Genomic DNA, 26,124 nt, shown 5'->3' with positions numbered 1-26,124 from the left:
CCCTAACCACTCCCCTGCCAGACTGATCGACGCCTAACTGCTCCCCTGCTGGCTTGATTGTCTCTAACTGCCCTCCCCTGCCAGCCTGGTCACCCCTAACTGTCCTCCCCTGCAGGCCTGGTCACCCCCAACTGCCCTCCCCTGATGGCCTGATCGCCCACAACTGCCCTCCCCTGCAGACCATCTGTGGTGGCAATCTTGTGTGCTGAACTGATGGTCAATTTGCATACTACTCTTTTATTAGATAGGATTGATTTTGAGAGAGAGGGTAAGGGAATGAGGGAGAAGGAGGGAGGGAGGGAGGGAAACATCAGTGTGAGAGACACTGATCAGCTGCCTCCAGCATATCACCTACAGGGGATCAAGCCCACAACCTGGGCCTGTGCCCTGACAGGGAATGGAACCGGCAACCTTTTGGTGGATGGGATGATGCCTAAGCAACGGAGGCATACTAGCCAGGGCTCCACTTAACATTTAATGGCTCACAGAGAAGGCAGCTGGATTGTGTTCTCATTGCAGCTGTTTTCTACCACTTATATGAGGTACCTAGAATGTCTAATTCATAGCAACAGAAAGGAGAATGAATGATTGTTGCAAAGGGCTAGGGGCAGGGAGAAATGTGTTATTTAATGGGTATAAAGTTTCAGTTTTGGGAGATGAAAAAGTTCTGAAATCTGTTGCATGGCAATGTATGTAACACTACTGAACTATACACTTAAATGGTTTAGAAGGTAGATTTTATGTTGTTTGTTTACTAAAATTAAAAATAAAATTTTAAAAAATTATAAAAAATGAACCATTAGATGACATAATTGTCATACAGAAATTTAACCTCAAAGAATATATTCATAAGAATAGTTTCTTAGTGTGGCTAACTTGCTATGAATTAATTTTTCTCATCTATTTTCTGATAAAAAGCCTTTGATTTTATATTTGTAATTTATACTCAAAATGAATAGTGCAATAAAATTTTAAAGCCAGAAGGGAACTCAGAAATGAAGAAACTGGAGCATAAGTAATATTTTCATCAATTTAAATGCTATTGTTACTATGCTGCTATTTTTCATCTTACCAGAAAACACAATTAAAAAATTGTCTTGCACTTGATTTTTAAATTTTCTTTCAATGTTGGTCTCATTTTTTTTTAAAGCTAGTATAATTTTCCTCAGTGTTAATTTGTGTAAATATGTAAAATTTCTCTTTTTTAATCTTAATAAGATCTAATTATTATTATTATTATTTTAAAATATATTTTATTGTTGAGCATCGATTTATGAACCAGGAGGTCACAGTTTGATGCCCAGTCAGGGCATATACCCGAGGTTGCAGGTTCCATCCCTGTGTGGGGCATGTATGAGGCAGCCAATTATTGACTCTCTCTCATCACTGATGTTTCTCTCTCTCTCTCCCCCTCTCCCTTCCTCTCTGAAATCAATAAATATATATTATAAAAATATATATATATATATATATTTTATTGATTTTTTTACAGAGAGGAAGGGAGAGGTATATTGAGCCAGAAACATCGATGAGAGAGACATCGATCAGCTGCCTCCTGCACACCCCGTACTGGGGATGTGCCCGTAGTACATGCCCTTGACTGGAATCGAATCTGGGACCCTTCAGTCCGCAGGCCAACACTCCATTCACTGAGCCAAACTGGTCAGGACCTAATTATTATTTTTAATATATATTTATTGATTTCAGAGAGGAAGGGAAAGGGATAGAAACATCAATGATCCTGCACGCTCCCTACTGGGGATCGAGCCTGCAACCCAGGCATGTGCCCTTGACCGAAATCAAACCCAGAACCCTCCAGTCCACAGGCCGATGCTCTATGCACTGAGCAAAACCAGCTATGGCAGGTCTAATAATTTTTTAAAGGTAATCTATAGTAGAAATCCTGATTGTTGTCATATTGTATTTGTTCAGTCTCCCCCAACTCTTCAGTAGTGTTTCTCAAACACAAAAATGGTCTGGATCTCTTTGTATCTTCAAAGCTTAGAGTGGCTAGTGTGCAGCAGACATAATAACCGGCTGACAATGACATGATTCATCTATTGCTCAAGCATTTACTAAAAGGCCATGTTTCAGACCCTCCCCAGAGGGGATGGAGAGAGGAGTCCAGAGCTCACAGAGCTCCTACAGGAGCAGAGGTGACAACTCCCTCACCCAGCAGGATCATGTGGGTGCCGTGACAGAGAAACCTGAAAGGCTCTGGAAGCAACGAGGAGGAAGTGGCTCGCTCTGCCAGTGAGTCAGAGAAGCCTCCATAGAGGAAGTGCCGCTGCATGGGGCCTTGTCATATGAGCAGGGTGCTGCTGGGTGAGAAGAAAGAAAAAGGGAACAGTGCAGACAATGGCCGTGAGGGGGAATCCAAAATGACTGGAGCCTGCCCTGGCCGGTTTGGCTCAGAGAAGAGAGTGTTGGCCCACAGACTGAAAGGTCCCGGGTTCGATTCCGGTTAAGGGCACATACCTAGGTTGCAGGCTTGATCTAATCGGGGCACAAACTGGAGTCTCACATCGATGTTTCTGTCCCTCTGTCTCTCCCCCTCCCTTCCACTCTCTCTAAAAATCAATGCAAAAATATCCTCAGGTGAGGATTAAAAAACAAAACAAAAGGAAAATGACTGGAGCCTGTGTGAAGTAGTTAGGATTTGAGCAGAAATAAAAGTGTGGTTTAAAATGTAAGCCATTCTAGGCTTAGTCTTCCTCCTGTCAGATGGTGAGTCCCACCCTCCCCGGAAAGAACGCCCTCTCCTTCAGAACGTTAAGGCACAGAAACGTCTCTGAGAAACAGTGTTGGGGCGCTGGGCACCGACAAAGGTCTAGAACAGGACGCTCACACCAGGGAGCCAGAGCAAACTCCAAGTATATTACACACACCTTCATCTAATCCAAACGTTCTTCCGAACAGGGCCCCTAGGACATCAGGGAAGCACAATAACCTCCTTGGGTAAAAACTGCTGATTAAAACTTTAACCCTGCTATTCTGGCTTCTGTAAACATTTGCTTGTTTAAATAATAGGGAAAATAAGACTACTCGCCACTCCAGAGAGGCCATAAACTATGCCCCAGACAGAGCTGTCAGTGCTGGTGCCAGGCCAGGCCTTGAGATATGGTCTCACGGCCCTGTCCCAGCACACAGGACTTTTTCTCAGAAGGTCCGCAAGTCTCGTACCAAATTTGGAAGACAAAGAACTGAAAAGAGTATAAATAGAAAAGACTTCCTCTATTTGGGGCCCAGAATTTGACAGAGACACTCTACTCTGAGCCTATTAGTACTAGTGTAAAAATAAAAGACTCCAAATTAATTTGGCTAATTGATTAAGGTGTCTTCTGATTTACAATATAACACTTGGGAAGCTCTTAGCCCCTCAAACTCACTAATATGCATAATCTTGGGCCTTATCAAATACCATCCTTTTGATTTCTCTTCCTCTGGTCTATTAGTCTCTAACCACCATTGGAATAACCACCCTAGAACCTGATGCTTTTATCAAGACGCTCTACCACTGAGGAATGTACTGGCCTCTCCAACCTCGGCATGGGCCTCTAACAAGTGGCCCTAACCTTATTCTTCCATAATTCAGACCCTGGTCTGGCCAGCTCAGTCTCTGGCATGCCCTCTCACAGAGCAGCATGTCTTCTACATTTTACTCGCTTTTCAAACTATGCTTTCTACCTGGAGTGAAAGGGAATTTTTCTTTAAGCCAGATCCTAAATTCCCTGCTGGTCTAGTGCAATCTTATCGATGTAATGAAACTACCTCCTGACTACTGAACAACGAACTTCCCCTTTCAGGAGTTCAGAGCTGAACTACTGAATCTCAGCTCATCCCATTTAACACCTTAAGCAGTGCCTTCAGCAGTTTTGTAACTTTTTAGAAAATGTAAGTTTGTCCAGAGCTAAAGTCCTTAAAGTTTGTATGTCCCACTCCATAGCAGTAACTGTTATTAGAATGTTCATTCTTTCAACTGGCAATCCCTTCGCCGAGAGCTGGGAGCCTGAGGCAGGTGTGGGACAGAAATGAAGGACAGAGATTGACACCTAAACACAGTCTGCACCTCTAAGCTACACGAACAGCAGCAATAACCCTCATGCAAGAACCCTTCAATACTGAGTTATATGTATTACAGAAATAAATAAGGAATTTCCACTACTTGGCAGAGGACACAACAAAACCATTAAAAATGAATGAAGAAGTAAAGATAGCAGCAGAAAATTACTTATAAAATGTGCAATTCTATTTAGATTTTCCCTGCCTCTGGGGCAAACATCAGCTGTCTACAAAAACCAGAATATCCCATTTTCAATAGCCCTACAACAGCTGCCTAGTTATAGGAAGGGGAACTGAGAGTGAATGACACTGTTAACCACAGTCTGCTAAAGCTGTTCTTCCGTTCTTCGAAGGTGGCACACAGCCCTAGCCCAAAGCAGGCAGCAGCAGCTACTGCTGGTCTCACCCATGGCCACTGGTATGTCCGTCCAGTTCAGGGCGCATTTCTGTGTGCAGATCCCCTCCTCATTGAGCACCACGGTGAGATCATCCTGACCCACGGCCACTTTTCTATCTGCCAGAGGGGCAACTAAGGGCTCCAGCTGCTTTCCTGTTGGGAAGAGCTCTTTGATAGACCCCTTTCCATCCACCTGCGGGAAGACAGAGTCAGTCACCCAGCATTCTCTGACCCGAGGCACGAACACAGCCTGGAAAAATCAAGATAAAACCCAAAACCTTCAGAAGTCAAAAACAGTCCTTGTCTGGCACAAGGAAATAGATAGCAAATAGAATTTGATAGAAAAATTTTGTCATCACTATGTAGAACCAGTTCTCGTCTTCCCTAACACAGAGACAAGCATCTGGCCTGGCAAATAACAATGTCTAGTGCTGGCCCGGATGAAGAGCAACTGGTACGCTCACACTCTGCTGGTGAGGATGCAAATGGTACAGCCGTCCTGTTTGTTAGTTTCTTTTAAAGTTACATAGACGCTTATGATGTAACCTAGCAATTCTACTACTACGCACTTGCCCAAGAGAAGTGAAATTTATTTTTTATTATATAAAAACCCATATGCAAATGTTTATAGCAGCTTTATCATAATGGCTAAAAACTGGAAACAACTTTGCCTTTCAACCGATGAATGAATAAACCAACTATAATACATTCATACCATAGAATACTACTCAGCTATAAAAAGAATATATTGACACAACACAGGCGGATGTCAAATGCATTACAGTACACTAGTCATATATATGATTCTGATGATTCTGTTTATATGACATCTGGCAAACGCAAGAATAGATTACTGGAGGCTGAGTGTAGAAGGAGCGTTGACCTCAAGAGGCAGCATGAGGGAATTTCAGGAGTGATGGAACTGTTCTAAATCTTGATTGTGGTGGTGGTTATAGAACTCTGGGCAATTTGTCAAAACTCAGAACTACACATCAAAAACAATGAATTTTACTATATGTAAATAAATGAATAACTTGTAAATATCCTGGTCTCATAGCAAGATTTTCCACACTCAAATGACTCTAGCCTTAAGTGGGAGATGGAAGCACCCAAGGTTGTCAGGTAATAAAACACTCCAACTCTTGGCTCTCTCCCATCCCCCAGACTTCTCTTAGCAACTATATGCCTAGATGCAAGCTTGCTATTCAGTCAACTGTACAACAGTAACTCCTTTACGAACTTGCAACTCTGATGTTGATAAAAGTAAAAGGTAGGATATTCCAACCATGTAAATATGGAACAAATACATTAACTAGATAAATAATGACAAGCTAACTTGGGGGGGTGGGGGAGAACGGCTTCTAGAACTGCCAAATCTGGATTATGAGAGGGATATGAAGCTAAGAAACTTAGATTATGAAACGAATGGTTATCAACCTTTTTCTGTGGTTGGGTACATACAGTGTGCATAGTGGAGGAAAAAAGACCAATGTCGTGGATACTTACTGCTTAGGTGAAAAGAAAAAGCAGGTTATACTGTATATTACATAACATATATAATACAATACATACACATGAATGACATGGTATTTTTATAAACAGGATGGAAGCCCACATACCAAAAGGTTAACAGTGATTATTTTTGAGTGGGGGGATTATGGATCATTTGCACCGCATTTATTTTCCTTTTATCTGTATTTTCTTATTTTCTATAATAAATACATATGGCTTTTGAAGTTTAGAAAAAAGCAATGAAAATAACTTTTAAGATAAATATACTAACAGAGGCAGATATCTCAAAGTCTTAAAAATACTTAATACTAAAATAGCAGTCCATGATAATGCTGTTGGGGGCAAACAGCCCTAATGATCTGTTCCAATAATTCGATTCAGTATGTGGATCTTCATTATGTAAAAAACTGAGAGCTGACTCTGCCTGGCTTAAGATACACAGACATCATCTTTGTGAAAGATGCTGAGAGCATGAAAAATAATCAAACATACAAGCACAAACCCTTTTATGTCAAAAACTCTACTTTAGGCAGTCTCTTGACTTATACTTCAGAAGCATAAAATCATCTTCCCCAAAGCAAACTGATGATATTTGCAAAATGATAATTTTTACCCTTATGAGGTAGTAGTCTCTCTTGAAACCCACACAGATAGAATTTTCACACCATGCCATGGACTTGGGCACGTCTGGTACACTAAAGTCCCCCTGAAGAAAGAGAGCAGGAGTTCAATTGGAAAGATGTTAAAAGAAAAAAAAAAAAATCACAACGTTCCTAATATTCCACCCCCATTCTGCAAAATCACCCTCATCCTCATTTGAATTCAACTCCATAAGCACAAGACCAGGAAACCACCCATAATAAAAATATAGCTGGTCCTTGAATAACATCATTTCATCAACATCATTTTGTTATAATGTTGACAAGATGCTGTAGGAATTTAACTCTTGTTTATAGCAATGAGCCTATTTTGTTATATGTCATTTTGCTTAAAGTTTCAGAAACTATCAACAACGTTCAGTGAGGACTTACTGTAAGTCACCCAAGTACTGGACAAGGTGCATTTGGAAAGGTGAAAACTCACTTTGAAAAAACCAATCTGTACAATTGTACTGCTGCTGCCTCTGAAGACCACGAGACTCTGACCAAGGGGCATGAGGAAGCTCTGTGTATACACAGCAGAGCACTCATCCGGAGAGAACTCCAAGACTGGGATCATGACCGTCACTACAACTGAACCATTAGTCTTTCAAGCTGTGAATCAACTAAAGCAGGACCTCCCACCCAACCTATGGACCAGGTGACAGTGAACTTTACCTGCAATTCATGAAATTCCCTGTCCTTCCAGAAATAGAGCTGCAGCTTCTTTTTCACAGCGACACACATCCGCAACACCTCCTCTCCAGTCTCTATGTGCTGCAAATACACACCCAGAGCAAATGAGGATGCACACAGTTACTCCATCACCGAATGACAACTAGATTAGAGATTTTCTACCTTGAAATGGCTACTAATCTGAAAATCCCATCATGAGCTGAAGAATACCGTTCTCTAAGATGTATTCAGAAACAACAGGCTAAGAGCACTTCCCCCCCATGGGCTGCTGGTCAAAGGCCCTTGCACCAGCAAATCTTGTGGACATTCACAATTCAGAGAGGAAAATCCCAGGGCGGGCCTTTACCTACATAACCGCTTCCTCCCTTTTTTCCTTTAAATGCTTCTCACTCATGGCTGTCAATTCATGCTGGATCTGAGATCAGCATGGTCGGTGGCCACTTTCAATCCTTTAAAGAAGTAGTGGGAGGCTGGGGGGGTGGGGTGGGGGGGGGAGACTCAGCCAGAGTGCTCAATGGTTAGCATCATCCCATGCACCAAGAGGTTGCCAGTTTGATTCCCAGTCAGGGCACATGTCTGGGTTGCAGGCTCAATCACCCAGTAGGGGGTGTGCAGGAGGCAGGTGATCAATGATTCTCTCATCAATGTTACTCTCTCTCCCTCTCCCTCTCTGAAATCTTTTTTTTTTTAATTTAAAAAGAAAAAGGAGTTGGCGGTAAAGAAAATGTCTACGCATAAAACAATGCAGCTCATAAATGCTAAAAAGTGATCAAAGTTGTGGGTAAGGCAGATTTTAAAGAATATAAGGGTGGTGAATTAGCAAAAAATGAGAAATGTCTTTCCTGAATGACAAAAGCTCCCTAAAGACAGAAGCCACGATGATATGCTTAGAATAAGAGTCAATTTAATGTCACACAGCTATGTTCATGGTTCACTTCCCAGTAATGTTTTCTCCATCACAGGTGCTTTTATCCTTGGTTAGTTGCCTCCTGCCATACAGCTGTCTGGTGCTTTAATTAGCACACATACCAGAAATGCAAATGCTTCAACTTCAGACTACATACTAACGGGGAAATTTCTCTAATACAATCCAAAATCAAATATTCTCTTTAGAGTCTCTGCTGGGATTGGATATCAATGTTATTCTTCTCATCTAATGGTATAAATGATGGAGGAAAGACTTTTTATTTAAGCACAAAGTTGAATTTCACCTTGCCTACACTTACCTGGAGGTCACATGTGAACAGCGATGCCCCCTTTGCTTTTGAAACCGTAGTGATTTGTTGAAATGTCAATAGGTCATGGACATAAATATTATTTTCTGTTTAGAAGGAAGCAAAACATCACAATAAATTATCACAATTCTCTAATACAGCCACCTTCAAGACAAAGACAAAACTAGAACCACCAGCAGAACCAAATGGCAAGGGTTGGTTGTAGATGTACCTTCAGTTTCACTAACAATGATTTACTCTGGTCTGTTACAAAACAGGAAGAGGTTACTCAGTCTTCTGAACTTGGATGTTTTGTTCCTTTAAATTGTGGCTGGCTTAAATAAAAGACCTCTTTCACTTCCAAAGCACTCTCATACTCCTTCTCAAGTCTGGAAATTTGTGATGCAATGTTTGTATAAGAAATGGTTGTCAAAGCTACTTATACTGGGAGGCTCCAATAAGAGAAAGGAAACCCCCATGGATTTTGTACAAACCAATTGCAAGGATTTCTTTTCTAGCAAAGCATACAAAAGGATTTCACTCAGGCGTCGATCTAGCTTCTGTCATGAAGACTTGTTACTTTCAATGCTCCTCTCCATTTTAAGCCCAAGTTTAAAATGACTCTACCATTTGGGCTCTGGGCTGAACAGTACTGAGTGTGCAGCAGGCTTCTAGTCTGCTTGCCAAGGAAAGTCCTCACTGGCTGCCACCCATGAGACTGTGGCTTCACACAAGGCCCTGGACAGCCTGGCCCTGATCGGTCTCTCACCTGCCTCTTGCCCCTCTCCACCTAAGTCTGGCCTGTTCTCAGGGCCTTTGCTTAAGCTCCGTCTTATCCCTATAATGCTCTTTCTACCACTTTCTTTCTGCCACAATCCTAATCACCCACTAAGTAATGTTGTCCCTCCCATTACTAAGATCCCACAACACGTTTTATAACTCTCCACTGTAACTTACCACACGGTATCATGATTACTTTTTATCATTTCAGTCTTCACAATCAGAACACAAGATAGAAACCATGTCTTATTCATCATAGTATCCCCAATGCCTAGAGTAGGTCTCAATGAATATTTGCTCAATTACTGAATGAATAAATGAATGAATGAGTGAATAAATGAAGTGACACTTCTTGGAGAACAGAGCTCAAGTTTATGGAGGCTGTTCTTGCCTTAGTTACCTCCGTAGCCTGTTATATATTACTAGAGGCCTGGTGCATGAAATTCATGCACGGAGGGGGGGGAGTGTCCCCCTCAGCCAGGCCTATACCCTCTTGCAGTCCAGGAACCCTCGAGGGATGTCCAAACGACGGCTAAGCCCATAGTCAGACATCCTTAGCGCTGCCATGGAAGCGGGAGAGGCTCCCACCACTGCCGCTGCGCTCGCTAGCCATGAGCCCGGCTTCTGGCTGAGCGGTGCCCCCCCGTGGGAGCACAATGACCACCAGGGGGCAGCTCCTGCATTGAGTGTCTGTCCCCTGGTGGTCAGTGCATGTCATAGCGACCAGTCGTTCCGCCATTCGTTCGATTTGCATATTAGCCTTTTATTATATAGGATTTGGAACATGTCAGTTTCATTGTTAGTAACAATTACCAAATTAACCATGAAAGGATTAATTAGGTCATAGCTTGTGTTTTTTGACACATGAAATACAATCATAGCCCCCTTTCTTACCTAACAAGCTGACTAGAATCTTAAACTGGGAAACCACATGGATCTGGAAAACAGCAAATCATTAGACTTAATTAAACATTCCTGACAAGGGTTAACAAACATTCATTTAACTACAGTACCTAAAAGGGACTAAAGAACCTACACCAATAATAGGGATCTGACTCATTATTTATGTGCAATCACAGTTTCTGCTTGTGAAAGGATCTCAGACACATGATGGATAGACAGAAATCCCTGAATAAATGGGAGGACAGAGCAGAGGATTCAAAGAGTTAAATGATGTTACCGAAGTTCTAGTTCTGACAGAGTCTCAGAGAAGTCAAATATAAATGTAGCAACCACCATTACTGCCTACCTGCTGAATCTTTTTGGAGAAATTCTTATTGGATTTCTCTAGTGTCACTTCAAACCTGTTGCAGCCTATGAAAAAGAAAGAAAGAAACACAGTTCCAAACACAGGGCCATATACAAAGAAAACGACCACACAAAATGCTGCTCCATACACTCTCCCACAGGGATCTTCAACAAGTCCTAAAAGGCTAGAAGGCAGAGATGTACACGAGCCAGCTGTCTTTACTGCGTACGGTAAGTTGCTTTCAACTCCAGTTTTAGAGCAGAGGATTTCATGCGCTTCCACTTGGCATTAGCAGACAGTACGACACCACGGAAGTTTACTGAAGCTGCAAGGTACTTGTGAGTCTGAACATCTTATCCTACAAAATAGTACCTTGGCAAAGTATTTCACAAAAAAAGAGTATAAAAAGTAACAGTCAAATGTTTAAGAGTCCAAGCAATGAAAACCAGCCCAAAGCAGCCTTAGGTCCAGTTCCAACCAACTCTTAGCTGCAACCCGATGTTCTGGGACAGAGCAAACACACTCAACACCATCCCCAGAGCTAAAGCAATTTAACGCATCTACACTTACTGCCACTTTCAGGTGATGCCACAGCTGCTGGCACTGTTGCAAAAAAGGGGGAAAAGTTATGTACCATAAAAATATGTGAAGCCAGCCTTGCTGGGATGATAAACATATTCAGCCTCAAAAGTCACCAAAGAGTCAAAAAGGAAATAATTAATAATAACAGCAGCTATCATTAATTGGGTTTAAAAATTTGTAAGTGTTTTCTGTAACCTCATAACTACCCCCAAGAAATCAGTACTATTATTCCAATTTCCTATCTGAGGGGCCTGATGGGTCAAGCAGTTCGCTAGCAGCCAAGTGAAAGACAGCCCGGAACAAACTCAGGGCTGACCGTCCAGCCTGTGCGGAGTCCACACCTTGCTCCCTGCCTCTCAGCGTGTGGACAAACTGCTCACACTGCTGACCCCTGATGCTCCCCCGTTGCTCCCACTCCTAGGTGGGCTCCTGCCCACCCCAAAGTCGGTAGGGATTCATTGAGGCAGCCACAAGGGCCCATGCCACCAAAGCTGGTCACACTTCCCCCATGTGTAACTCAGCAGGGAAGATGAAGAAGGGGCTGTTTAATGTTTACTGCATTTTTATATTGCATATAAAAATATTATATTTAAAATCATTTTTTCTTGAAGTATTAATGTTAAAAAAGAAGGGGCCCATATGAGTCCTAAGAAATCATTTGGTCTGGCCCTGCCAAGGCATTAGGGGTGCATTAATTAAATGTTTGACCAAATACAGCAGGCTAATTTTTAAGTTGATAATTCTGTATGGCCCACAAATGATGTTATAAATATCCAAATGGCCCTTGGCAGAAAAAGGTTCCCCGCCCCTGGCTTTAAGGTAACGATTTTAAAAACTTTTTGGTCTCAGGACCCTTTCATAATCTTAAAAATTACTGAGGACCCTAAAACTTTTATGTGGGTTATAACTAGCAATGTTTGCCACACTAGAAATTAAAACTGAAAAAATTTTAAATACGTATTTATTAAGTCAAAAATAACAAGCAATAAATCCATTACATTTAGCACAACATATTTTAACCAAAAAAAGCGCTTATTTTTCCTAATTTAAAAAATGCATTGTTTTATATTTTTGCAAATCTCTTTAGTGTCTGGGTTAACAGAAGACAGCTAGACTTTCATATCTGCTTTGATACACTGTTTTGGTTGAAGTATAGGACAAAAATCTGTCCTCACATGGGCATATAGTTAGATATAGGAGGAATATTTTAATAGCTTTTCTAGATTAACTGTGACATCTTTGATACTGTTCCAAAACTTGACAAATGAAGTTTCTTACAATGTGGAATCTGAAACGTGTTAATGAACTTTTCTGTTAAAGTCCATTGGTCTATCATACACTTTAAATGGATCTTTTACTCATGATTTAGAAACTATATGCACTGGAAAATATTGGTTCACTGAATTATGCAGATTTTCCAAATGTTGGCACATTTTGTTATAGGATACTTTTTTTTAAAATCATTCATTATCCCCTGTCCCAATCTCATCAAAAAAATCTTTAGTATTGAGAAGTTGTCAAGCTCATGGGAGTGCGTACAAGTTTTCCACAATTCCAATTCTCTCTTGAAAGCTTTTATTGTATCATTAACAATAAAATGCCAGTTGTGCCCTAACAGGTTTGGCTCAGTGGATGGAGCGTCGGCCTGCAGACTGAAGGGTCCCAGATTCAATTCTGGTCAAGGGCATGTACCTTGGTTGCAGGCACATCCCCAATAGGGGGTGTGCAGGAGGCAGCTGATCGATGTTTCTCTCTCATCGATGTTTCTAACTCTCTATCCCAATAAAATATATTAAAAACAATAATAAAATGCCAGTTGTTTTCTTTGAAGTGACAGATTCCCTTTGCTTATTTTTGAGAAAATATCTACCAAATACACAAATGATCTGAAAAACCATAATCTATCTGTCAGTCATTCTTTCAAGCAAAAGCGATGCTCCGTGAAAAAAAGTGGCCAGTTCGGCTCATAACTCAAACATACAAGTACCCTTCCAAACTGAGACAGCCACTGTGCTTCGTGCCTGGGCACCCAGCAGAAGAGCTTTATGTGAACTTCCCATGACATCACAGAGATCATTAAAAAGATGTGTTCTCATAGGTAAGATATAATGAAATGAAGAATTTTTACTGCCTCACAAAGAATATTCTTAAGTGAAACTGGCTTTAACAAAACAAAACCCCAAACCACTGTGAGTGCATGATGGAGAAAACACGACTACTAGTACAGTTTGGTAGCAACAAGTTTGTTGACCACTGTCTTGAACTTGTGCTAAGGGGCCAGCAGTTTTATTTTTTTTAAATATTTTTATTGATTTCAGAGAGGAAAGTGGAGGAAGAGAGAAACAGAAACATCAGCTGCCTCCAGCAAGCCCCCTACTGGGGATTGAGCCTGCAGCCAGAGCATGTGTCCTGACCAGGAAACGAACCCTGACCTCCTGGTTCATAGTTCCACGTTCAATCACTGAGTAACCCCAGTGTGGTTGGGGTCAGTAGTTTTAGCTACCGTTACTTTTGTATCATTGGTGCAAATGTCAGTAACTGTTAGTGAAAAAAACAATAATCTTTTAGTGTTACTGTGAACTTAGTTTTGACCTTGTGGATCCTCTGAAAGGACCTGGGGACCACACTGTGAGAACCACTGCTCTAGGGCAGACAGCACCACTGAAGCAAACCTAACGTTGTTAAGACCTTAGATGTGAACTAATCTAACCCCAATGTTTAAGATATGAGTAGAATGAGGCCTAGAGACTTTTGAGCTAAAGGAGATGGCTCAGGTCAGATCAGAACCCAGTCCCCTTAATACTGGATGACACCTTGTTACCCACTCCCTTTCCTCAGAAAGACAGTCTAGTTGCAGACTTCTCCAGCTTTATAAAATCTCAAGTTGAGAAACCAAGTTAGTTCTATGGCTGACTCACGGAGGCCCAGGCCTATTTCTGGCCCTTAAGCAGACCAGAGCTAGGCCAGAACTGAACTGCTCTATATGGGTATAGGAAGAAGAAGAGTTTCTAATCAGAGTTTGATTTCCTAATAGTCTAAGGTAGGCTAGTATTGCTATTCAAATTGCCTATGGGAAAATTGAGGCCCAGGAAGATTAACTTGTCAAAGGGCACATGGTGAATTGATCACAGGACAAGGAACAGTCACCATCAGGGGTCCACATCAGATTAACACAAATATTATCAGTTTGAGTCCATACTATGCTGAAAGATTTATTTTGATAGTCTAGTTGTCAATTCCTCACTACTTACACAGAAATGGTATATTAAACAAGTGGCTTTATTGTAATACTTGTATTTGATGGTACAAAGAACTACTTATCTATTAGGGAAAAAGAATATTAGGCTCTTATCTCCCTGTTCTGCATAGTATCTGAGCCCACACTAGAGTCAAAACACAGCTGTTGAATGCTGAATAAAATCCAAGGCAAGCTTAATTTTCAAATTATAGACTGGGTAGATGTCACAGAATGCAAATATTCTGGCTCTGAAAACTAAAAACTTATAGCAAGGGCCAGCAAAGTACTGCCCCTGGGTCACATCCAGCCTCTGACATGTTTTTGTAAATAAGGTTTTATTGGAACATAACATAGCCATGCCCTTTCTTTTACATATTGGCTACCTTTTTGCTACAATGGCAGAGTTCAGTGGTCACCACAGAGATCTTATAGCCTGCAAGGCCTAAAATATTTACTACTTGGTCCTTTTTGGTACAAGTTTGCTGACTGCTGATTGAAAAGAAAGTTGAAACACTTAGAAATGGAATAAACCCTCTGTTTTGAACTTCTGGTTTCTCTTCTCACTGCACCACAGCAGGTGCCTTCCTCCTCTTCCTATTGCACCAGTGAAGGGTAGACGAATATGCACCCCAAATATGCTACTTTGGCTTAAGAATTATTTTGAGCTGAAGGCAACTAAGAAGCAGCAGATATAAGATAAACTCTCTCTGCCCTGGGTGATATGGCTCAGTTGGCTGAGCGTCATCCTATGCACTGAGAGGGTGCCGGTTCGATTCCTGGCCAGGGTGTATGCCTGGGTTGCAGGCTCGATCCCTAGCAGGAAGCATGCAGGAGGTGGTTGATAGATGTTTCTCTCATCAATATCTCACTCTCTCTCTCCTTCTCCCTTCCTCTCCCTCTAAAATCAATAAAAACAAAAACAAAAAACAAACAACAACAACAAAAAAAAGCTCTCTGCTCTACTACTTGCCTAAAAGCACAACATAAATTTACAAAGCTGGCTCTCCCCTTTCTATTAGGAAGGACAGAATTTAATCACTGGAAACAACTCAAGACCCTTATCAGCCCAGAGATGGCAGCAGAGAAATCTACATAGCAAACTTATCTCCATGTATTTGCTTTCCCACAATTTGCCACTCTAGAAACTCACAAGTCCTTTTCCTTTATCTGGTTACTTCTCTAAAAATTTGTTGTTTGCTTGTTAGGATGATACAAAGGCCCAAGTTCGAATCACCCCTTTGCCTTACTCATCTCTGAGTGCTCGCATGTGTACGTAAAATGCACAAGTTAATAGACCTCTACTTGTTTTCCTCTTGTTAATCTATCCTTTGTCCGTCTGATTTACAGGTCTTTAGCCAATGAACCTAAAATGAACAGAGGGGAAATAATTTTTCTCTTTCCTATACTAGTAAGACGTTCTTTTCCCCCTATGCTACCTTTGCTCTAGGTTCTAAAGAGAAGGCTCTATTTCCATGTTTCCTTAAGTAATTTACTACAGAAAGTTATTTATCAGGTTGAAAGCTATGAAATATTGTTTTTCTAATATGGCTGAATAATGACAATTTCATAGGGTTCAACCTATGTGGCATTAACAGCAGATTTCTACAGACTTGAAGCTGCAGGGCAATAATATCCAAACAACGATTTTCCATAAAGAGAGCAGGGAAATAAAATTAGGAAAAGGAAATGAAATACTTTTTTTTTTTCTGTTAGAGGGTCCGCTAACAGAATAAATTTCACATGCTTTTTAGTTACTATTCTAAGGCACATTTAATTAGAACTTTAGTTTTTTAAGTTCTTTCAAACATTTTATTGAATCTGACCCCAACAAGTTTGTGATAAAAACTGACAGTTTATAGAAGGGAAAAATGACATTGGAAAGGCCCTACTCAGTCAAGTAGCCAAACAGAAATAAAGCTGGACTCAAACCTAGATCCTTTTTCTCCTAGTTTACCCTTCATAATCAATAAGGTCTTTTAAATCAAAGGTTCCTAATTTTTTTCCTACTACCAGACCATTTACAGAAACATCTTATTTCCCAACGTAACATTTCTTATTTCTTGTTTCAGGAAGTCTCCAAAAAACAAGGAAGGGGGGAACATCTAACCCCCCTACCCCTGGCCTCGCCATCCCCATGGACACAGGGGCATATGGTCTGAAAATTTAAAAAAAAACCCTGGAGATTCTCACACGATTCTCCCCACTTTCCCACAGTGCTACTCCCAATCCCCACCCACTCTTTTAATGGTCCAGAAATCACTGATTTTACAGTTGTACATTAGCCAACTATCAAAACTTTTTTTTTTTTTTTGCATGGATAGTAAGCCATTTCTTTCCAGTTCTGGAAAGTTGCCACTTACCAACATCCTTCCGAATCCTGTAGAGGAGAAGATGTCCTTGTTTGGTTCCAACAAGAAGCCATTCCTCTGGAAAAGAAAAGAGCTTTTCATTAAGAAATGAAATGAGAAACATCGGTCAGCTTTTGTCAGACCCTGTTTTCTTATCTGGGGGTGGTAATCCGAATCAAAGGGTCAAGAAAGTGAGTTGTGGTTTTTTTGATAGCAGGTGTTTGCAAAGCTAAAGAATGTTTATAGTCAAGAACTATTTGAGAATCAACCAGTCAAAAAAGCATTTATTCAACAATTACCAGACTAGACATATTAGAGAAGAAAAAAATGCCCCTGGCTTCATTGTTTCTAAATTAAACTGCCCTAAAACATCATGGAAGTTTATAAAATCCTAAAATGGATAACATAAACATGAAATTAAGTATCTAATCTCAGAAATGACAGCTAAAAGCCATCCTTTGAAAGTTTAATGAGTTAACCTTTGGGAAAATAAGAAGTGCCATAGTATATTAAGGTTACAGAAGATGATAACGTCTTGATGAAGATGGGAATAAATTGGAACCCTCATACATTCTTAGCAGGAATATAAAATGGTGCAGTCACTTTAGAAAACAGTCTGGCAGTTCCTCAAAAGATTAAACATAGAATAACTATATGACCTCACAATTCCACCCCTGGGCATATAAATAAGAGAAATGAAAACATACATCTATACAAAAACTTTTACACAAATGTTCCATAGTAGCATTATTTTTAATAGCCAAAAGGTGGAAACAACCCAAATGTCAATCACCTGATGAAGAGATAAACAAAATGTGGCATATCCATACAATGGAAATTAAGAAATGAAGTGCTGATACATCTATACCAGGAATGAACTGCACATTATGCTAATGAAAGAAGCCAGACAAAAAGGGCTACATATTGTATGATTCTATTTATAAGAAATGTCCAGAATTAGGCAAATCTATGGAGACAGGAAGATTAGTGGTTGCCTAGGAGGGGTGGGCTTGGGGGAAAATGCGGAATGAATACTATGGGTTCGGAGTTTTTTTAGGGTAATGAAAATGTTCCAAAACCGACTGTGGCAATACTTGGTTAATTCTGTGAACGAACTAAAAACCACCAAATTGTACATTTTAAATGGGTGAATTGTATGGTATGTGAATTACATTTCAATAAAGCTCTCGTTTTAAAAAAAAAAAATAACGATGGTGGAGGCCCACGGTTCTAAAACGCTGGTGTGTATCAGGATCGTGAGGCTTTGTGAAAACAGACTGCGGGGCCGACCTGCTTCCTTTACAACAGGCCTGGAAATGGGCTCTGGAACTTGCATGTCTAAGAAGTTCCAGGTGATGCTATTGGTTCAGGGGCCTCATTTGGGGAGACAGTGGTCTACAGTACAACTAAAGAGGCTCTGAAAGTGCTTAATTACCTGACAGATCCACAGTAACTCATTAAGAGAAGCTAAGCACATACAGATACTTCCTCAGCTTTCTGATCTTGTAACAGAAATCAGTCATATACTCTCTTGCTCCTTTGTAAAATAAAATATGGATAATGGTACAAATAAACTGAGCATGCACTGTATTCCGGAAAATACTAAGCACAAATAATTAATGTTATTTCATGAATCCTCACAACTATCCTTTGAAATATGTCCTTTTTATAAATCCCCATTTTATAGGTGAGGGAGTTGAGGCCTTGGGGACAAGTATTTGCCCAGAGTCACATATGTAGTAAGATATGCATGTGAGTCAGGACCTAACCACATGCTGTGATGCACTTAATCAGGCGTCTCACATCAAAAGACTGGGTGTTGGCCAGAGGTGGTCTGGAAGGTAGTGGTTATATTTATAAAAACCAGTCAGGAGCCACCTCAGGAACATCTTCCAGGTTGATGTCCTTAGTCTTCCAGAAAAAGAAAGTGATTCTGTCTTCTTTTATTGTGCATTTTATTTATTTTTTAAAAATATTTTCATTGATTTCAGAGAGGAAGGGAGAAGGAGAGACAGAAACATCAATGATTAGAGAGAATCATTGATCGGCTGCCTCCTGCACACCCCATACTGGGGATCAAGCCTGCAACCCAGGCATGTGCCCTGAGCAGGAATTGAACCGTGACTTCTTGGTTCATAGGTCGATGCTCAACCACCGAGCCAAGGTGGCTGGGCAGACACGGTGTGCTCTTAATAACATAAGTCGAAATCAGAAATAACATTAGTTCTAATGGAACGCTAGAGATTTATGCTGGAACAGAACATTGAAAAATAATTCAGCTTACAGTGCTTGCTTTGTAAAAGATAATGTTTAGATATCACTATATGAGCAACTGGTAATATTAAAGTTGATTCTTAAGAAACCCATTGATATTTCAAATATAAATAAAATGAAGTGTGAAATTTTAAAAAATTCTCTTATGGCATACATACATATCAATAACGAAAAGGCCAACATAATCCCTCCTCTTTACTATGCCCCCCAAACCCCCACCAGTTCCTGTTTTTCTTTCTCTCTTTTAACAGACTCACCTTCCCCCGGGTCTGCAAGGCCTGTTTATCATGCTCTCTCCACAGGGTACCTCCCCACAGCCCTCTCTCATCGTCTCTCCAGGGACCCCTGTGACAGCCTCAGCTGGTCTCCCTCCACGTTCTTCCGTGTGGGTTACGTTGCAGCAGATCTCTGATGCTGTTCCAATGGGGCTTAAATTCTCATGAAGCTGCACCACTACAATATGACGTCAAACTCACAAGCATGATATCTGAGAGCCCATTTTCCATTTTTTTTGAAATATTTATTTGCCAATAGATGGTTCTTATCAAATGTCTACTCTACTGGTCATCAAAAGGAGTCTAATAAGTTCATTGAAATTTTTTTTTTAATTTTAATATGTTTTTATTGATTTGAGAGATGGGGGGAGGGAGATGGAGAGAGAAACATTTATGAGAGAGAAACACTGATCAGCTGCTTCCTACACACCCCCCACCTGGGATGGAGCTCACAATCCAGGCATATGACCTGGCAGGGAATTGAACCAGCAATCTTCTAGTGCATGGGACAATGCCAACCCACTGAGTCACACCAGCCAGGGCTGTTTTTAAATTTTGTAATTGGAATTTTATTTAACCTTTTAAGTTTTTTCATTTGGAGGTGTTACGGAAAAATACCTTCATCTTGTAAGTACTGTAACTTCCTTTAAATAGTAAAAGCACCATACACATACTCATCCCTAATCCTCAAAGTCATAAGGAAAATGTAATAACAGCACAGAACCTCAAAGAGTTACAGAAGTCAGTGGGGACTCGGATGGCCAGAGGACCTAAGCTACATTGGGCCTTCACGTTCTACTGACATGTCGCCATATAACACAGCTGTACATGCAAAGCACAGAGAACGAAGAGCCTGCAGAGCAAGCACAGCACAGGGTAAATAGTCCATTCTGAGATGCAACACTGCACATCAGAAAGTGGAATGCACTATACAAACAAGTAACACATACATAAACGGGTGATACTGAGCCCTAGAAAATTCATGGCAGCCTAATTCTGAGACACAAGGTTGGACTTGATCCCTCCTGGGGAGTGAGTAAGGCTGGCCCTTCTTGCTCATAATTACCCTATTAATGATCTGTCCAGCAGTACAACCCAGTCCAACCTCATGTAATTAACAATTCCATTCCTGGCCCAATGCTGGCCACTGCAGGGAATAAGCTGGTGGTCACTTCCCTTCACTAGGTCATAGGGCAAAGAACAGTGTTTCTGAAAGCATAAGCCCCTGATTAGCCACATCAGAATCACTTGGACTTATTAAAAATGCACATTCCTGAGCCCTGCTTCCAGAGATCCCACATCAATGATTCTGCAGTGGTGAGTGCCCTGAAATTTGAATTTTTAAATTTCGTTTTATTGCATTAGACATGTATGCAGTTCCAAAGTTAAAACTGTAAGAAATCTAGCTTCCATCCTTATCTACTCTACTGTTCTCTCCCTTCCACTATAGGTAAGCATTTTAGTAGTTTGTGATTTATTTTTCCATTGTTTCTTTGGATAATATAAGCAAATATGATTGTGTATATGCACATACAGATACACACATACACATCTGCTTTTTTTTTTTACAGGCTCTGACTATGCATTAAAGTTTGGGAGCCAGGCTGTAGAATCAGCCATAATTTACTATAGATATGATCTTAAAAAAATTACTTAAATTCTCAGGTTCTTCCTCTGCAAAATGGAATTATTATTTATAAAAGCTAAATAGGTTAGCATTCAATAAGTGGAAGCTATTACCATTAATATTATTATTCATTAATTAAACAAATACTTAATGGATACCCATTAAAACTTTGGAACTGTTTTAGACACTGCAAATAAAGGGATATAGAAGACAAAGTTCCTACTCTGAAGAAATTTATATTCTAATATGGAGAGAGACAATAATAATATATAAAACTAGTGGCCCGGTGCACAAAATTCGTGCACATTAAAAGGGAATTAGAGGCCAAAACCGGTTTGGCTCAGTGGATAGAGCGTCGGCCTGCGGACTGAAAGGTCCCAGGTTCGATTCCGGTCAAGGGCATGTACCTGGGTTGCGGGCACATCCCCAGTAGGGAATGTGCAGGAGGCAGCTGATCAATGTTTCTCTCTCATCGATGTTTCTAACTCTCTATCTCTCTCCCTTCCTCTCTGTAAAAAATCAATAAAATATATTTAAAAAAAAATAAAAATAAAAAATAAAATAAATAAAAGGGAATTAGAGGAAATATTTTAATATTGCTATTTGCCCTTTCTCTATAATAGAAGTGTCAGAGATGAAAGAAAATTAGTAAAATGTATATGAAAATCTCCATCCTGTCAGAGTCTGGGGTGTGCTGCAGGACCCAGAGTCAAGTCCCCACCCACACATGCGCGCCTCGAAATCGCATGAGACCCAGCTAGCTCCACCCCAGTCAAGCCCCGCAGGGCAGGGGGTGCGGCCTCAGGTGCCCCGGCCCTGGCGGCGAAGCCTCAGGTCCCCCGTCAAGCCCCGCTGGGTGGGGGGTTGCAGCCTCAGGCCCACCGGCCCAGGCGCCAGGGCGAGGGGCACGGCCTCAGGTCCCCCAGCCTGGCCTCAGGTCCCCTGGCTCCGGCGGGAGGGCATGATGATCATTTGCATATTAGCTCTTTATTATATAGGATAGCATGAGATGACAACCCATGATGGAAGGAATGATAAGACTGAAAAAGAGAATAGCACAATGGTGGATATAGCATTCTCTTTAATATAGAATAGTTAGGGAAGGTCTTGCTGATTTATGTGACATTTCAGTGGAAACTTGAATGAAATGAGGAATGAGCCATGAAATATCTAAGGCAAGAGAGTGCCAGGCAGAGGAAACAGCAAGTGCCAAGGCCCTGGGGTAGGTATGTGCCATGTTTGTTCACGGAACAAGAAAGACAGTGTGTGTGACTAGTGCCAGACAGGTTCAGGGATAAGAGCCTAGGAAATAAAATCAGGGAAGTAAAACCAGAGGCCTGACCATCTCAGGCATAGCCAGCCATGGTAAGGACTTTGGAACTTACTCTAATTGTGATGGGAAGCTACTGAAGGATTTTGAGCAGAGAAGAGATGTAATTAAGTTTTTGAAAGATCACTCTGTGTGGATAAAAAACTGAAAATAGCACAATGGCAAACACAGGTGATCAGTCAGAAGACTAGTAATTTAGATGAGAGAGTTTGGTGACCTCATCAAGAGTAGAAAAGTGGAGATGGACAGAAATGACTGGAATCTGGATTTACTCTGGAGGAGGAGCAGACAAGATTGCTAATGGAATGAATGTGGTGTATAAGAGAAAAGGGGAAGTCAAGAATGATTCCAAGGCTTTTGGCCTTAGCCAAATGAGTAAACAGAAATGACATTTGCTGAGATATGGTATGAGGGAAAGGCATGTTTTGGGAGAGTGTAATCATCAAGAATTTTCTGGCCATGTTACTAGACACCCAAAATGAAGATGCTAAAAGGCAGCTGGATTCTACAACTCTGGAGTTTAGAGAGAGGTCATCATCATCAGTGCCCTCCTTATTTCCATTTCTGAAGAGAGATTATCGTCCAGCTCAAATACTGTCTGGTCCTGCAAGTTCCTGGATGAACATCAGGTAAAAGGGGCAGCGACTAGAAAGAGCAATACTGATTGCTGCTAAAGCCTGAAAATAAAGCAGTTTTGAGGCAAGAGGCGGTAAATGGCCTCGTGTAGCCCCAATACCTACCACAGCGTCCTAGTAGGCAGCAGGCATATCTCCTGTTCCGTGGAAGATCAAGGCAGGTCCAAAGCTACCTACCATCTCAAGCCTGTCTTCCTGAAGAGCACAGGTACAGGGAGGGAATCTTTACTGTGACAAAGTGTTGTTGGTGAGAGAGGCCGAGATATGTTTACTACTAGTTCCACAGGGTATCCGAGTCAAATTGTGACAAGTGAAGTAGAGTGTGGTAAGCAACTACACCCATCCTTTTCAGAAGCGCAAGTCCTAGGCAGGGTTGGGTAGCCCTCCTCCATGTTTTCCTAATAGGCAGCATATGACTCTGTTATCATTTATCTCGTACCATAATCTGCTTTATGTCTTTGTCCCCCACTGTGTGTCCCAGAAGCACTGCACTGTGTCTTACTCATCCTTATTCCTGTCCCCAGCAGAGAGACGGGTGTAAGTAGGTACTTAACACATATTTAACGAAGAAATAGGGGAATGAAACCCTTTGTGCAGTGTCAGGTCTTTCATTTTTAAAGTTTTAAATTCTTACTGAGAGCACTTAATGACAGAAAATGGAGGCCTTCTTGAGATATCTGGAGGAAGCAGGATTCTCTCCTTAACCCAAAGGACGAGGACTGCTTACTATGGAGATGCAATTTTAAAGAGGCCCAGGGCTGCTAAGGCAGGAGGGGTGTACGTTAACATGAAAATCTGTAGTGAACACACCCTACTGAAGAGGTTGTGAAGAGCTCTGCAAAGCTGACTGGGTGGTACTGTCCACAGATGATGCATAAGATGCCAGCCACCACCAAGACTCCACCAGGCCCATCACGGGCAAGGCTGACTGGGTGGCGCTGTCCATAAGATGATGCATAAAATGCCAGCCACCACTGAGATTCCTACCAGGCCCTCAGTATAAGATCTGATTAAGGGTTCTGAGCTACCTTTTTATAGCCCTTGATTTCTTACCTGGACATGAACAGGAAAAACTGAAATTATTTCAGTTTGGTCTTTGGGGGCTGTTAGACACAATCAGTCATAATGTTCATAGTTAAGAGTCCAAGTTTAGACCGCTGAAACCTTTTTTATTCCACAGTATACAAGAGATAAGAGCTGTCTGACCCTGTTTTCTGTACTGGCCACTCCCAAAAGGCTTATGCCAGTTTTTATGGGTTAAATTTCAGGACAGCCTGTAATGATGGTGTTCTACCTACAGAGTTAAGGTAACTTGGGCACTTGAATATAAGGCAATGAACCATTTGACTAGATCAGCGATTTTCAACCCTCTTCATCTCGTGGCACACAACAAATTACTAAAATTCTGCAGCACACCAAAAACTGTTGTTGTTTTTGCTGATCTGACCAAAAATGTACAATATTTATTCATTCACTCCAGACGGCTATTGTTGTGCTGGCTGTTCTCATTTTTTATTTTATTTTTTACAATCTAAGGGGAAAGAGGTCAGTGCCCTTGACTAAATAGTCAGGTAGTGCATATTTTACAAATTCTTGTGGCACACTGGTTTAAAATCGCTGGGCTAGATTAAGAGTTTAAATAACAACGTGAGTTACCTGCAATGATGAGAAGTGAACAATGAATGATCACTAAGGGGGAAAATGGCATATGGTGTTAACTTGTTCCAATCCCCCTCCTCTTCATCCCCCCACCACCCCTCTTATATCCCCCCCAAACCAGTACAACACCATCATCAGATAAGCTCAAGTTCCTGGCAGGCTGAAAGCTTCCCACTGCTTGTGCCTCCACACTAAAGACTTTTTGGGAATCGTAATAAGCCAAAGCTGAGCACAATTAAGGAAATCTCAACCTCCAACTCTGCACCAAGAGCAAGTGCCGGCGGCACGTCCCTAAAATGCTTGGGTCCCAGGGGATGGTCCTAAGAGCCCTCGCTGTCTACAATGCTCTGCTCGCCTTCATCGCGGTTCCCTTTCGGACGGCGTCCGGCCGGAGCCCGCACCGCCAGACGCCCGTCCACTTCCCCCGGCTTGTGAGGGGTCCGTGCCGCTCGCTCCCGCGCTGCCGTTCCCCCGCCTCGGCCCTCGGTCCTCCGACTCACCCCAGGCTGCCAGACAGTCGATCTGCAGAGGCAGCTTTTCTAGGATCGGCACCGGCTCGAAGGCGTCGTGCATGGCGGCGAGCGGAGTCGCCGGGTCAGCCTCACTCTGAGAGGGCCGGGCCGGGCCGTGAGCGGAACCGCGCTGAGGAAAGGGCCGAGCAGGACCTGGCCGGAGACCACAACTACAGGCCTTTCCGCAGCAGAGCCATCACCAACACCGGACTTCCTGCTGGCCTAAGCCCACCCCTTCCGCAGCCGGAGCCCGCCCCTTCCGCCCTCGCTCTTAAATCACTTTCAAGGAAAGCACCGATGCTGGGGTTCCCCTTTCACCCTAGGCCTAGAGCTCCTCCGTTATGGAGTAGCCATGGGCTTAAAAAGGGGGAAAATTATGGAATCTTAGAGCTGTGTTAGGAAGTACAGTGTGGTGGTGGAAGTACAGGATTAGGAAGTATAGAATTCGGGCTTTAGCGTCAGACCTGGGACGGAGATCTGCCATTTAGGAAACGGGCTGTGACATTTAAAAAATTTAATCTCCCAAGGACTTAAATTTCCTTAATGTGCAAAACGATGACTTTATGTACCTGCCTAGCGCTGTGAGCTCTTAGTAATGCTTGACTCAATAAATGATAGTTTTAGTATTAGCATTATAATCACAGCCTTACCCTTACATTTTAAAGGTGTTCCAAGCAAGTGGTTCTCAAAGGGTGGTCCCTAGACTGGCAGCATTTGGGAACTTGTTAGAAATGCAAAGTCTCAGGCTTCATTCCCGCCCTACTCAATCAGAAACTCTGAAGAGTGGCAGGATGGAGGAGGGGGCGCCCAGTGGTCTAATAGATTCCCAAGGTGAGCCCATGCACTTGAAAGTTTGAGAAGCACTGCAATGACCAGTATCTAGCAATTTACAACAAAGAAAACAGCAGGTATGTCATAAAATTAAGCATCTGGTTTAAAGCAAAAAGGTAAAAGAAAAAAAGGGTGAGTCTATGATGAGTTAAAGATGGCCTGGTCATTTTAATTTTACACAATCTCAGTTTCTTCATTGTAAAATTAGGAATACTGTCTGATCTTTATCAAATGCTATTACTGATAATCAAATATTTTCAAGTAG

General features: G+C 41.7%; 1 protein-coding gene across 4 annotated transcripts in view; it reads right to left on the bottom strand.

Annotated features, from left to right (window-relative positions):
* VPS39 (VPS39 subunit of HOPS complex) overlaps window positions 1-25,257 on the bottom strand; it is a 47,308-nt gene extending 22,051 nt beyond the window's left edge. Inside the window, exons 1-9 of one of the 4 annotated variants that reach the window (XM_059704500.1) lie at window positions 25,017-25,257; window positions 16,729-16,794; window positions 11,119-11,151; window positions 10,549-10,613; window positions 10,194-10,236; window positions 8,532-8,626; window positions 7,288-7,386; window positions 6,585-6,677; window positions 4,469-4,652 (exon numbers count right to left, since the gene is read on the bottom strand). In XM_059704500.1, coding sequence (XP_059560483.1) covers window positions 4,469-4,652; window positions 6,585-6,677; window positions 7,288-7,386; window positions 8,532-8,626; window positions 10,194-10,236; window positions 10,549-10,613; window positions 11,119-11,151; window positions 16,729-16,794; window positions 25,017-25,089 — 751 coding nt within the window. In that variant the 5' untranslated portion in view covers window positions 25,090-25,257. Of the gene's footprint in view, window positions 1-4,468; window positions 4,653-6,584; window positions 6,678-7,287; window positions 7,387-8,531; window positions 8,627-10,193; window positions 10,237-10,548; window positions 10,614-11,118; window positions 11,152-16,728; window positions 16,796-25,016 lie in introns of those variants that run through there. The other 3 variants (XM_059704509.1, XM_059704519.1, XM_059704529.1) reach the window with 3 other exon arrangements.
* Between the last annotated feature and the right edge of the window lie 867 nt (window positions 25,258-26,124).

This window comes from Myotis daubentonii, chromosome 1, assembly GCF_963259705.1.
Source record: "Myotis daubentonii chromosome 1, mMyoDau2.1, whole genome shotgun sequence".
NCBI classification, from domain to species: domain Eukaryota; kingdom Metazoa; phylum Chordata; class Mammalia; order Chiroptera; family Vespertilionidae; genus Myotis; species Myotis daubentonii.
This window is presented reverse-complemented; position numbering and strand designations above follow the sequence as displayed.